General features: G+C 55.5%; 1 protein-coding gene across 1 annotated transcript in view; it reads right to left on the bottom strand.

Annotated features, from left to right (window-relative positions):
* The window catches only part of vegfba (vascular endothelial growth factor Ba), a 19164-nt gene extending 5526 nt beyond the window's left edge, over positions 1-13638 (bottom strand). The window contains exons 1-4 of the mRNA XM_041179952.1: positions 13600-13638; positions 6378-6574; positions 3607-3680; positions 321-353 (exon numbers count right to left, since the gene is read on the bottom strand). Coding sequence (XP_041035886.1) covers positions 321-353; positions 3607-3680; positions 6378-6572 — 302 coding nt within the window. The 5' untranslated portion in view covers positions 6573-6574; positions 13600-13638. The remainder of the gene's footprint in view (positions 1-320; positions 354-3606; positions 3681-6377; positions 6575-13599) is intronic.
* Between the last annotated feature and the right edge of the window lie 503 nt (positions 13639-14141).

The following is a 14141-nucleotide window of genomic DNA, read 5'->3' as shown; positions in this document are numbered from 1 at the left end:
TGCAATGTCAGAGGTGCTGTCTTTCAGATGGGATGTGAAACTGCAGGTTCTACTGGAAGATGAGCAGGGGGGAGTTCTCCCCGGAGCCCTGGGATGAATATTTATCCCCCAACCAACATCGGAAAAGCAGGTGATCCGGGTCATTATCGTGTTGCTGTCTGTGGGAGCTTGCTGTGCATTCCCAACAGTGACTACACTGTTAATCGCTTTGGGAGGTCCCAAGGTGGGAAAAGGTGCGAGAGAAATGAGAGTCCTTTATATCCCACATTCCAGCGCCCAGTTTAATAAGGACAGAACTGTATAATATCCATGTCCCTTACCTCATTGTGACTTTTTTTAAATCTTTCTTTGGTCTAAAGAGGGAAGAAAATGAAAGAAAAGGCAAAATTAAACTGAGACCTGAAGCGAAGGTTTGTGAAAGTCCAGCCCTGGTACAGCTCACAACCCCATCCTATTGACAGTCAAAACTTGGGACCTCCTGATCTCTCTCTCTCTCTTCATCCCTTGTAGGGATGGGAGGGAGTCTCCCAAAGTTCTCCACTCCTCCAATTCCCATCGCTCCACCACAGGTGGCGTTGCCTCCAGCTGCCTGGGGACCCTAAGCTCTGGAATTCCCTTCCTAAAGCCTCTCCACCTCTCTCTCTCTGTCTCACTCTCTCCCTCTCCCCCTCCTCCTTTAAGAGGCTCCTTAAAACTGACCCGGTTGACCAAGCTTTTGGACACCTGTCGCTGACATATCTCCTTATGTGGCTGGGGGTCAAATTTCTGTCTGATTTATGCTCCTGGGAACAGAGGGACAGGAGTAAGCCATTCAGCCCATCGATCCTGCTCCACCATTCAATACAATCATGGCTGATCATCCACTTCAATGCCTTTTCCCCCCCAACACTATCCCCTTTATGTCATTGGTATTTAGAGATCTGTCAACCTCTGCTTTAAGCACACTCACTGACTTGGGGACTTTTTACAACATCGATCTGGGGATATAACCTGCACAAATTGTTGAAGGTAGCAGGGTCGGTTGAGATAATGCACAGGGCAATGGGCTTGATTGATGTATAGAAGATCTTGAACAGCCTTGACAAGGTGGACGTGGAAAGGGTGTTTCCTCTTGTGGGTGAGTCCAGAACGAGGCGGTGGGGGGGGGAGGTGTCACTGTTTTAAAATTAGGGGGTCGCCCTTTTAGGGACAGAGATGAGGAGAAATGTTTTCTCTCAGAGGGTCGTGTGACTTTGGAACTCTCGGCCTCAGAAGGCAGTGGAGGCGGGGTCACTGAATATTTTTAAGGTGGAGGTGGATCGATTCTTGTTAGGCAAGGGGATCAAAGGTTATCGGGGGGTGTAGATGGGAATGTGGAACTCAAAACACAAACAGACCAGCCAGGATCTTATTGAATGGCGGAGCAGGCTCGAGGGGCCGAATGGCCTCCTCCTGCTCCTATTTTCTACTTTCGTACGTACGTTTGTATGTACACGTGTACACACAATAGTACAAAAGTGAGGACATTATGACGAACCTGTGTGAAACACTGATTCGGCCTCAACTACAGTATTGTGTCCAGTTTTGCGCACTGCACTTTAGGAAAGGTGTGATGGCTTCAGAGAGGGCACAGAATGATTCCGGGGTATAGCAACTTCAGACACTTTGATAGATTGGACAAGGTGGGGCTGTCTTCCATGGAGAAGAGGAGCTTGAGAGAGTGGATAGAGGTGTGCAAAATCACGAGGGGCCTGGACAGAGTAGACAGGGAGAAACTGTTCGCGCTGGCAGAAGGATCGAGAGCGAGAGGGCACAGATTGAAGGCGACCTGGCAAGATAAGAGGAGGTGACGTGAATTAAAACTGTTGTCACGGAGCGAGTGGTCAGGATCTGGAATGCACGGCCTGAGAGTGTGCTGGAGGCAGGTTCAGCTGAGGCTTTAAAAAGGAATTGCAAAATTATCTAAAGATAAATAATTCTCAGGGCCTCGGGGAAATGGCAGGGGAGTGGGACTAGCTGAGCCGCTCTTGCAGAGAGCCAGCACAGACATGAGGGGCCAAGTGGCCTCCGACTGTGCTGTAACCATTCTACGATTCTATTCTACCATTTCAGGAGCTGTACAAATACATGTTGTTGTTGGATGGCCCGTTTTAACAGGGGTTTCCGAGCAGTCAGACAGCGGGCTTCTTGAGAAGGTGGGGGTGAGCCACCTTCTTGAACCGCTGCAGTCCCTGTAGTGTAGGTACACCCACCGTGCTGTTAGGGAGGGAGTTCCAGGATTTTGACCCAGCGACAGTGAAGGAACGACCGATATATTTCCAAGTCAGGACGGTGAGTGACTTGCAGGGGAACTTGCAGGTGGTGGTGTTCCCATGTGTCTGCTGCCTTTATCCTTCCAGGTGGTAGCAGTCATGGGTTTGGAAGGTGCTGTCAAAGGAGCCTTGGTGTGTTCCTCCAGTGCATCTTGTAGATGGTACACACACAGCTGCCACTGTGTGTCGGTGGTGGAGGGCGTGGATGTTGAAGGTGGAGGATGGGTTGCCAATCAAGCGGGGCTGCTTTGTACTGGATCGTGTTGAGCTTCTTGAGTGTTGTGGGAACTGCCCTCATCCAGGCAAGTGGGGAGTATTCCATCACACTCCTGACTTGTGCCTTGTAGATGGTGGACAGGCTTTGGGGAGTCAGGAGGTGAGTTACTCGCTGCAGGATTCCCAACCTCTGACCTGCTCTTGTAGCCACAGTATTTATATGGCTGGTCCAGTTCAGTTTCTGGTCAATGGTAACCCCCAGATGTTGATAGTGGGGGATTCAGCGATGGTGATGCCATTGAATGTCAAGGATGGTTCGATTCTCTCTTGTTGGAGATGGTCATTGCCTGGCACCTGTGTGACATGAATGTTGCTCGCCGCTTATCAGACGAGCCCGAATATCGTCCAGGTCTTGCTGCATTTGGACACGGACTGCTTCAGTATCTGGGGAGTCACAAATGGTTCTGAACATTGTGTCCTGACCATCGCCCACTTCCGACTTTATGACGGAGGGAAGGTCACTGAGATCAACTGAGTTCGCTGGCGAGGCTGGTGATTACCACCCGGACCTACTTGGCGAGACAACCCAGTGTCCTGCCAGCTCACTTTAGAGGGTAGTTGGTGTGGGAATGGAGTCACATATAGGCTGGGACAGGGGAAGCCTTAGCTGAAAAAAGGACATGAGTGAACGAGTTGGGTTTTTAATCGACGAGGTATCGAGGCCAGATTATTGTCCGAGTGGCTGTTCGATCGAATCCAAATTCTCACTCTGGGCTGTTGGGGCTTTGAATACCTGACCTTTGGATTAATTAATCCCTTCATTTATCCCGCAAAACCCCAAGACCCCCACAAAGTCCCTGCCCACCACCACACCGCCATACCCTGCAAATGTTATTTTAAAACAAAGTCCGGGCCGCATGTCAGGGTAAGGCTAACCCCCTAACCCCACCCCTACCCCCACCGCCCCAGAGGCCCCATGTCAGCAAAAGGGGTGGGGGTGGGGAAAAGACCCCACCCACACCCACACAGATCCCTGGACCCAGGGTCTGGAAAGGGTTCTCCAGACCCTGGGCCCAAGGCCTTGTTATTTGCTCCTTACCTGCACTCACACTGTCTGTGCTGGATAAAGGACATTTCTACCAAAGTCGAAGTTTGATGTTTGACTTTTAAAATCTGTAAAAAGAAAGTAGGGGGGGGGAAGAAACAAAAACAGGACACATTTTAATAAACGGCGGCAGGGTTCGATATTTAAAACAGAAGTGAGAAGTGGGCAAGAATCCGGGAGGCAGGGAGAGTGCGCGTGTACTTTAATGCACCACCACCTTATTATACACCACGTGCTAACAGACACAAGGGTGTCACATCCAGTAACACACGGTGTGTTACTATACAATATTTACCGGGGAGCGTAAAGCGACGCAAAAGTGTCCTACATCACAACAGTGACTGCATTTCATTGGCTGTGAAGCATTTGGGACATCCGGAGGTAGTGAAAGACGCTATAGATATGCAAAGCTGACGTTTATCTCGTTGGAAGCCCCAGCGGGTTGAGGCGGGGTCTGGGGTCCGGGGTCCGGGTCCGGGGTCCGGGTTCTGGGGTCCGGGGTCCGGGGTCCGGGGGTCCGGGGTCCGGGGTCCGGGGTCTGGGGTCTGGGGTCTGGGGTCTGGGGTCCGGGGTCCGGGGTTCTGGGGTCTGGGGTCCGGGGGTCCGGGGTTCTGGGGTCTGGGGCCTGGGGTCCGGGGGTCTGGGGTCCGGGGGTTTGGGGTCCGGGGGTCTGGGGTCTGGGGTCCGGGGTCTGGGGTCCGGGGTCCGGGTTCTGGGGTCCGGGTTCTGGGGTCCGGGTTCCGGGGTTCTGGGGTCCGGGGTCTGGGGTCCGGGGTCTGGGGTCCGGGGTCCGGGTTCTGGGGTCCGGGTTCTGGGGTTCTGGGGTCCGGGGTCTGGGGTCTGGGGTCCGGGGTCTGGGGTCCGGGGTTCTGGGGTCCGGGGTCCGGGGTCCGGGGTCTGGGGTCCGGGGTCCGGGTTCTGGGGTCCGGGGTCTGGGGTCCGGGGTCTGGGGTTCTGGGGTCTGGGGTCCGGGGTTCTGGGGTCTGGGGTCCGGGTTCTGGGGTCCGGGGTCCGGGTTCTGGGGTCCGGGGTCCGGGGTCTGGGGTCCGGGTTCTGGGGTCCGGGTTCCGGGGTTCTGGGGTCCGGGGTCTGGGGTCCGGGGTCTGGGGTCCGGGGTCCAGGTTCTGGGGTCCGGGTTCTGGGGTTCTGGGGTCCGGGGTCTGGGGTCTGGGGTCCGGGGTCTGGGGTCCGGGGTTCTGGGGTCCGGGGTCCGGGGTCCGGGGTCCGGGGTCTGGGGTCCGGGGTCCGGGTTCTGGGGTCCGGGGTCTGGGGTCCGGGGTCTGGGGTCTGGGGTTCTGGGGTCTGGGGTCCGGGGTTCTGGGGTCTGGGGTCCGGGTTCTGGGGTCCGGGGTCCGGGTTCTGGGGTCCGGGGTCCGGGGTCTGGGGTCCGGGTTCTGGGGTCCGGAGTCCGGGGTCCGGGGTCTGGGGTCCGGGGTCCGGGTTCTGGGGTCCGGGTTCTGGGGTCTGGGTTCCGGGGTTCTGGGGTCTGGGGTCCGGGGTCTGGGGTCTGGGGTCCGGGTTCTGGGGTCCGGGTTCTGGGGTCTGGGTTCCGGGGTTCTGGGGTCCGGGGTCCGGGGTCCGGGGTTCTGGGGTCTGGGGTCCGGGTTCTGGGGTCCGGGGTCCGGAGTCCGGGGTCCAGGGTCCGGAGTCCGGGGTCCGGGGTCTGGGGTCCGGGTTCTGGGGTCCGGGGTCCGGGGTCCGGAGTCCGGAGTCCGGGGTCTGGGGTCCGGGTTCTGGGGTCTGGGGTCCGGGGTTCTGGGGTCCGGGGTCCGGGGTCCGGGGTCTGGGGTCTGGGGTTCTGGGGTCTGGGGTCCGGGGTTCTGGGGTCTGGGGTCCGGGTTCTGGGGTCCGGGGTCCGGGTTCTGGGGTCCGGGGTCCGGGGTCTGGGGTCCGGGTTCTGGGGTCCGGAGTCTGGGGTCCGGGGTCTGGGGTCTGGGGTCCGGGTTCTGGGGTCCGGGTTCTGGGGTCTGGGTTCCGGGGTTCTGGGGTCTGGGGTCCGGGGTCCGGGGTCTGGGGTCTGGGGTCCGGGTTCTGGGGTCCGGGTTCTGGGGTCTGGGTTCCGGGGTTCTGGGGTCCGGGGTCCGGGGTCCGGGGTTCTGGGGTCTGGGGTCCGGGTTCTGGGGTCCGGGGTCCGGAGTCCGGGGTCCAGGGTCCGGAGTCCGGGGTCCGGGGTCTGGGGTCCGGGTTCTGGGGTCCGGGGTCCGGGGTCCGGAGTCCGGAGTCCGGGGTCTGGGGTCCGGGTTCTGGGGTCTGGGGTCCGGGTTCTGGGGTCCGGGGTCCGGGGTCCGGGGTCCGGGGTCCGGGGTCTGGGGTCCGGGGTCCGGGTTCTGGGGTCTGGGTTCCGGGGTTCTGGGGTCTGGGGTCCGGGGTCCGGGTTCTGGGGTCTGGGGTCTGGGGTTCTGGGGTCTGGGGTCTGGAGTCCGGGTTCTGGGGTCTGGGGTCTGGGGTCCGGGGTTCTGGGGTCTGGGGTCCGGGTTCTGGGGTCCGGGGTCCGGGTTCTGGGGTCCGGAGTCCGGGGTCCGGGGTCTGGGGTCTGGGGTCCGGGTTCTGGGGTCCGGGGTCCGGAGTCCGGGGTCCGGGTTCTGGGGTCCGGGGTCCGGGGTCCGGGTTCTGGGGTCCGGGGTCCGGAGTCCGGGGTCCGGGGTCTGGGGTCTGGGGTCCGGGTTCTGGGGTCCGGGGTCCGGAGTCCGGGGTCCGGGGTCCGGGTTCTGGGGTCCGGGGTCTGGGGTCCGGGGTCCGGGTTACAGCTGAGGAAGGGGGTTTACCTGCATGTGGATGGTGTCGGTGGCTGTCGGGACACACTGGAGTTGCTCGTCGTTGCAGCATCCCGAGCAGCGCGTCAGTAGGACACAGGATGGCACAAAGATGTACTCCACCTCGTTGGGGTACTCGCCGTTGATGGCGACGAGGGTCTCACGGGTCTGGCAGACGGACCTCCAGTACACGTCCATCCAGGTCATCGCTGGCAAAAGGCAAAGCAAAACTCCGCTCAGTCTGCGAGGCTCACGGCTGATGGCCCGACTTCCCAGAACCCCCTGGGCACAACGCCCACCCCTAGGCCCCTGCCCGCTCGTGTACACCTCCCCACCGGTCCCAAAGGTGCTGACACTTACTGATTCTCAGGCCCTAAAATACAATCCTGAGCCCAGAGGGTGAACATCAAGAAGCGTTTAAATTACGTGATTCATCGTAATAAAAAGTCTTCACTACCCTGCAAGACAGACACACAGTCATTCCCGGGTATCTGTCATTCTATATATAAACCACTCCGAACCCCTCGATTAGATTCCAGTCTGTAACTCACTCCCGGGTATCTGTTATTCTATATATAAACCACCTCAAACCCCTCGATTAGATTCCAGTCTGTAACTCACTCCCGGATATCTGTTATTCTATATATAAACACCCCTGAACCCCTCGATTAGATTCCGTCTGTAACTCATCCCAGCTATGTTATTCTATATATAAACCACCTGAACCCCTTGATTTGATTCCAGTCTGTAACTCACTCCCGGGCATATGTTATTCTATATATAAAGCACCTTAACCCCTCGATTAGATTCCAGTCTGTAACTCACTCCCGGGTATCTGTTATTCTATATATAAACCACCCCAAACACCTCTATTATATTCCAGTCTGTAACTCACACTCGGGTATCTGTTATTCTATATATAAACCACCCCGAACCCCTCGATTAGATTCCAGTCTGTAACTCACTCCCGGGTATCTGTAATTCTATATATAAACCACCCCGAACCCCTCGATTAGATTCCAGTCTGTAACTCACTCCCGGGTATCTGTTATTCTATATATAACCCACCCCGAACCCCTCGATTAGATTCCAGGCTGTAACTCACTCCCGGGTATCTGTTATTCTATATATAAACCACCTCGAACCCCTCGATTAGATTCCAGTCTGTAACTCACTCCCGGGTATCTGTTATTCTATATATAAACCACTCCGAACCCCTCGATTAGATTCCAGGCTGTAACTTACTCCTGGGTATCTGTTATTCAATATATAACCCACCCCGAACCCCTCGATTAGATTCCAGTCTGTAACTCACTCCCGGGTATCTGTTATTCTATATATAAACCACCTGAACCCCTCGATTAGATTCCAGTCTGTAACTCAGTCCCGGGTATCTGTTATTCTATATATAAACCACCCCGAACCCCTCGATTAGATTCCAGGCTGTAACTTACTCCCGGGTATCTGTTATTCAATATATAACCCACCCCGAACCCCTCGATTAGATTCCAGTCTGTAACTCACTCCCGGGTATCTGTTATTCTATATATAAACCACCTGAACCCCTCGATTAGATTCCAGTCTGTAACTCACTCCCGGGTATCTGTTATTCTATATATAAACCACCCCGAACCCCTCGATTAGATTCCAGTCTGTAACTCACTCCCGGGTATCTGTTATTCTATATATAAACCACCTCGAACCCCTCGATTAGATTCCAGTCTGTAACTCACTCCCGGGTATCTGTTATTCTATATATAAACCACCTCGAACCCCTCGATTAGATTCCAGTCTGTAACTCACTCCCGGGTATCTGTTATTCTATATAAACCACCTCGAACCCCTCGATTAGATTCCAGTCTGTAACTCACTCCCGGGAATCTGTTATTCTATATATAAACCACCCCGAACCCCTCGATTAGATTCCAGTCTGTAACTCACTCCCAGATATCTGTTATTCTATTTTTTAACCCCCCTGAACCCCTCGATTAGATTCCAGTCTGTAACTCACTCCCGGGTATCTGTTATTCTATATATAAACCACCCCAAAAACCTCGATTAGATTCCAGTCTGTAACTCAGTCCCGGATATCTGTTATTCTATATATAAACCACCCCAAACACCTCGATTAGATTCCAGTCTGTAACTCAGTCCCGGGTATCTGTTATTCTATATATAAACCACCCCAAACCCCTCGATTAGATTCCAGTCTGTATCTCACTCCCGGGTATCTGTAATTCTATATATAAACCACCTCGAACCCCTCGATCAGATTCCAGTCTGTAACTCACTCCCGGGTATCTGTTATTCTATATATAAACCCCCCCCGAACCCCTCGATTAGATTCCAGTCTGTAACTCACTCCTGGGTATCTGTTATTCTATATATAAACCACCTCGAACCCCTCGATTAGATTCCAGTCTGTAACTCACTCCTGGGTATCTGTTATTCTATATATAAACCACCTGAACCCCTCGATTAGATTCCAGTCTGTAACTCACTCCTGGGTATCTGTATTTCAACATATAAATCAACCAAACCACTTAATTAAGGGCAATGCGATGCAGGCTCAATATTACACTCGATGATGAAATTCCAAAGTAAAATTTGGCACTAATCAGGTTATGCAGGACTACATGTAACAGGAAGTTAACTCTCTAGCTCTGGTGTTTGATGTCTTGTTACATTTTTCACAGAAATCTGGCTCAAAGCATTATTGAAATTTACTTTCAGAGCCAAAATTCTTTGGAGATTCTTGCCGTGCTAGGTAATGTGATATTGTCTCCCCAAAGCAGTCTGCAAAGTCTGAAAAGCTCAACTTATTCAGTGCCCATGGAGTGGTCCAGGATTCAGTGGGATGTATAGCTCTCACTGAAGCATCTTCACTCTGTATCTAACCCCGTGCTGTACCTGTCCCGGGAGTTTTTGATGGGGACAGTGTAGAGGGAGATTTACTCTGTATCTAACCCCGTGCTGTACCTGTCCTGGGAGTGTTTGATGGGGACAGTGTAGAGGGAGATTTACTCTGTATCTAACCCCGTGCTGTACCTGTCCTGGGAGTGTTTGATGGGGACAGTGTAGAGGGAGCTTTACTCTGTATCTAACCCCGTGCTGTACCTGTCCTGGGAGTGTTTGATGGGGACAGTGTAGAGGGAGCTTTACTCTGTATCTAACCCCGTGCTGTACCTGTCCTGGGAGTGTTTGATGGGGACAGTGTAGAGGGAGCTTTACTCTGTATCTAACCCCATTCTGTACCTGTCCTGGGAGTGTTTGATGGGGACAGTGTAGAGGGAGCTTTACTCTGTATCTAACCCCGTGCTGTACCTGTCCTGGGAGTGTTTGATGGGGACGGTGTAGAGGCAGCTTTACTCTGTATCTAACCCTGTGCTGTACCTGTCCTGGGAGTGTTTGATGGGGACAGTGTAGAGGGAGCTTTACTCTGTATCTAACCCCGTGCTGTACCTGTCCTGGGAGTGTTTGATGGGGACAGTGTAGAAGGGGCTTTACTCTGTATCTAACCCCGTGCTGTACCTGTCCTGGGAGTGTTTGATGGGGACGGTGTAGAGGGAGCTTTACTCTGTATCTAATCCTGTGATGTGGAATGAGAGTCCACGTCTTGCAGTGTTGAAGGTACAGACCCATTATGGTTCACTTTCCCATCCCCAACACTGCTGCAGTCTCTGAGCAGACCCCATTCCTTTGTACCTACGTGAAGTAGGTCAGCAGTGATTGGGACATGCCAAGGTAAGCATGGGAATTGTGATTTGCAACAACATGGAGCTCGTGTTACACGCCAATTCCTTAACACACCAGATATTTGACACCAATTCTCACTGATACACAGATGAACAGATGCACGAGCTGTTCAAGCACAGGAAGCGTGAAATGAGAAGATACTAGCGAGACCCTGTCCTTCTCTGTGCCCGTATCACTGCCTCTCTGCCCATCTCTCTCTCTCTGTCCAGCCCCTCTCTCTCTCTCTCTGTCCAGACCCTCTCTCTCTCTCCGTCCAGCCCCTCTCTCTCTCTCCGTCCAGCCCCTCTCTCTCTCTCTCTCTCCGTCCAGCCCCTCTCTCTCTCTCTCTCTCTCCGTCCAGCCCCTCTCTCTCTCTCTCTCTCCGTCCAGCCCCTCTCTCTCTCTCTCTCTCCGTCCAGCCCCTCTCTCTCTCCGTCCAGCCCCTCTCTCTCTCTCTCTCTCCGTCCAGCCCCTCTCTCTCTCTCTCTCTCTCCGTCCAGCCCCTCTCTCTCTCTCTCTCTCTCCGTCCAGCCCCTCTCTCTCTCTCTCTCTCCGTCCAGCCCCTCTCTCTCTCTCTCTCTCCGTCCAGCCCCTCTCTCTCTCTCTCTCTCTCCGTCCAGCCCCTCTCTCTCTCTCTCTCTCCGTCCAGCCCCTCTCTCTCTCTCTCTCTCCGTCCAGCCCCTCTCTCTCTCTCTCTCTCTCCGTCCAGCCCCTCTCTCTCTCTCTCTCTCCGTCCAGCCCCTCTCTCTCTCTCTCTCTCCGTCCAGCCCCTCTCTCTCTCTCTCTCCGTCCAGCCCCTCTCTCTCTCTCTCCGTCCAGCCCCTCTCTCTCTCTCTCCGTCCAGCCCCTCTCTCTCTCTCCGTCCAGCCCCTCTCTCTCTCTCTCCGTCCAGCCCCTCTCTCTCTCTCTCTCCGTCCAGCCCCCTCTCTCTCTCTCTCCGTCCAGCCCCTCTCTCTATCTCTCAGTCCAGCCCCTCTCTCTCTCTCTCTCCGTCCAGCCCCTCTCTCTCTCTCTCTCCGTCCAGCCCCTCTCTCTCTCTCTCTCCGTCCAGCCCCTCTCTCTCTCTCTCTCTCTCCGTCCAGCCCCTCTCTCCCTCTCTCTCTCCGTCCAGCCCCTCTCTCTCTCTCTCTCTCTGTCCAGCCCCTCTCTCTCTCTCTCTCTCTCCGTCCAGCCCCCCTCTCTCTCTCTCTCTCCGTCCAGCCCCTCTCTCTCTCTCTCTCCGTCCACCCCTCTCTCTCTCTCTCTCCGTCCACCCCTCCTCTCTCTCTCTCCGTCCACCCCTCCTCTCTCTCTCTCCGTCCACCCCTCCTCTCTCTCTCTCCGTCCACCCTCCTCTCTCTCTCTCCGTCCACCCCTCCTCTCTCTCTCTCCCGTCCACCCCTCCTCTCTCTCTCTCCGTCCACCCCTCCTCTCTCTCTCTCCGTCCACCCCTCCTCTCTCTCTCTCCGTCCACCCCTCCTCTCTCTCTCTCCGTCCACCCCTCCTCTCTCTCTCTCCGTCCACCCCTCCTCTCTCTCTCTCCGTCCACCCCTCCTCTCTCTCTCTCCGTCCACCCCTCCTCTCTCTCTCTCCGTCCACCCCTCCTCTCTCTCTCTCCGTCCACCCCTCCTCTCTCTCTCTCCGTCCACCCCTCCTCTCTCTCTCTCCGTCCACCCCTCCTCTCTCTCTCTCCGTCCACCCCTCCTCTCTCTCTCTCCGTCCACCCCTCCTCTCTCTCTCCGTCCACCCCTCCTCTCTCTCTCTCCGTCCACCCCTCCTCTCTCTCTCTCCGTCCACCCCTCCTCTCTCTCTCTCCGTCCACCCCTCCTCTCTCTCTCTCCGTCCACCCCCTCCTCTCTCTCTCTCCGTCCACCCCTCCTCTCTCTCTCTCCGTCCACCCCTCCTCTCTCTCTCTCCGTCCACCCCTCCTCTCTCTCTCTCCGTCCACCCCTCCTCTCTCTCTCTCCGTCCACCCCTCCTCTCTCTCTCTCCGTCCACCCCTCCTCTCTCTCTCTCCGTCCACCCCTCCTCTCTCTCTCTCCGTCCACCCCTCCTCTCTCTCTCTCCGTCCACCCCTCCTCTCTCTCTCTCCGTCCACCCCTCCTCTCTCTCTCTCCGTCCACCCCTCCTCTCTCTCTCTCCGTCCACCCCTCCTCTCTCTCCCTCCGTCCACCCCTCCTCTCTCTCCCTCCGTCCACCCCTCCTCTCTCTCCCTCCGTCCACCCCCCCTCTCTCTCTCTACATCCCCCCTCCCTCTCTCTCCATCCACCCCCTCCATGTCTCCTTCCCCCACCCCCCACCCTGTCTCTGTCCCCTCCCCACCTCTCTCCCTCTCTCCAACCCACCTCTTGGTCCCCTCTCTTCCACTCCTCTTTCTGCCTGCCCTCTGCCAGTCTCGTGCTCTCCCTCTTCCTTCGGAGTCTGAGTTGGGATCAGAGAGAACATATTCCCGAGGGAGGTTTGACCACTCTTGCCTCAGTGTGGCTGTCTGACAGTGAGAGCCTCAAGAGGTTTTACAGCAGCAGTGTGCCCACACTCACAAGCTATGGGGCGAGGGGCTCACAAGCACACACTGATCGGGGTTAGTCTCAGGACAGGGAATACGAATAAGCCCAAAAATACAAGGCCCAGTCTCATGGGAGTTTTGTTCATTCAACCCCAACTTGTCAATATCAGGAGCTAGCGTTAGTTCTGAGTGGCTGCAGTCTAAGCACATGAATACATCTCAGATTGTGTGGATGTACATCTGCGTGTGTGTGAGAGACAGAGAGAGAGAGAGAGAGAGAAAACAGAGACAGCTTCACTCTACCTGTCCTGGGAGTGTTTGATGGGGACAGTGTAGAGGGAGCTTTACTCTGTATCTAACCCCGTGCTGTACCTGTCCTGGGAGTGTTTGATGGGGACAGTGTAGAGGGAGCTTTACTCTGTATCTAACCCCGTGCTGTACCTGTCCTGGGAGTGTTTGATGGGGACAGTGTAGAGGGGGCTTTACTCTGTATCTAACCCCGTGCTGTACCTGTCCTGGGAGTGATTGATGGGGACAGTGTAGAGGGAACTTTACTCTGTATCTAACCCCGTGCTGTACCTGTCCTGGGAGTGTTTGATGGGGACAGTGTAGAGGGAGATTTACCCTGTATCTAACCCCGTGCTGTACCTGTCCTGGGAGTGTTTGATGGGGACAGTGTACAGGGAGCTTTACTCTGTATCTAACCCCGTGCTGTACCTGTCCTGGGAGTGTTTGATGGGGACAGTGTAGAGGGAGATTTACTCTGTATCTAACCCTGTGCTGTACCTGTCCTGGGAGTGTTTGATGGGGACAGTGTAGAGGGAACTTTACTCTGTATCTAACCCCGTGCTGTACCTGTCCTGGGAGTGTTTGATGGGGACAGTGTAGAGGGAGATTTACTCTGTATCTAACCCCGTGCTGTACCTGTCCTGGGAGTGTTTGATGGGGACAGTGTAGAGGGAGCTTTACTCTGTATCTAACCCACGAACATTTAGACACAGATCAGCTATGTACCTTGCTTTGACAGCTGCTGGTCTTCCAGGGGGTAACGTGAAGGCTGAAAGAAGGAAGAATTAAATTAAAAATCGTCATGTAGAGTTCTGACAACGCTTTCACGTGTAAATCAAAGATCTTCAAAACTACAAGCGGAAGGCCGAGCGAGAACCAGAGTCACGTCTGAGCCTCACGTCATGACTCCCTCTCCTTCCCCCGGCCCACCCATGGCCCTCACACCCCCTTCGCCGCCAACCCCACCCCCCCCACCCCACCCACTCCATCCCCATCTGCCCAATTCCCCATCTACACCGAATGAACAGCTGGGTTTGGGAGATGCACATTGACTAGAAACAGCCCCCTCTGCCCCCATTCAAGGCTGCTGACCTGCTCTCCCACACTCGTCTCAAGCCCCCGGGTCAGGCCCCGTCTGGAGCCGCCGCTGTTCAGTCATGAGCCCCTCGCCTCAGGAAGGATACTTTCGCCTTGGAGGGGGGGGTGGAGGGGGGGGTGCGCAGTGAAGGTCATCAGGATACTGAGCTAACCTACCCACCCCCGCAGGC

Source organism: Carcharodon carcharias, chromosome 37 (assembly GCF_017639515.1).
Source record: "Carcharodon carcharias isolate sCarCar2 chromosome 37, sCarCar2.pri, whole genome shotgun sequence".
Classification (NCBI taxonomy): Eukaryota; Metazoa; Chordata; class Chondrichthyes; order Lamniformes; family Lamnidae; genus Carcharodon; species Carcharodon carcharias.
This window is presented reverse-complemented; position numbering and strand designations above follow the sequence as displayed.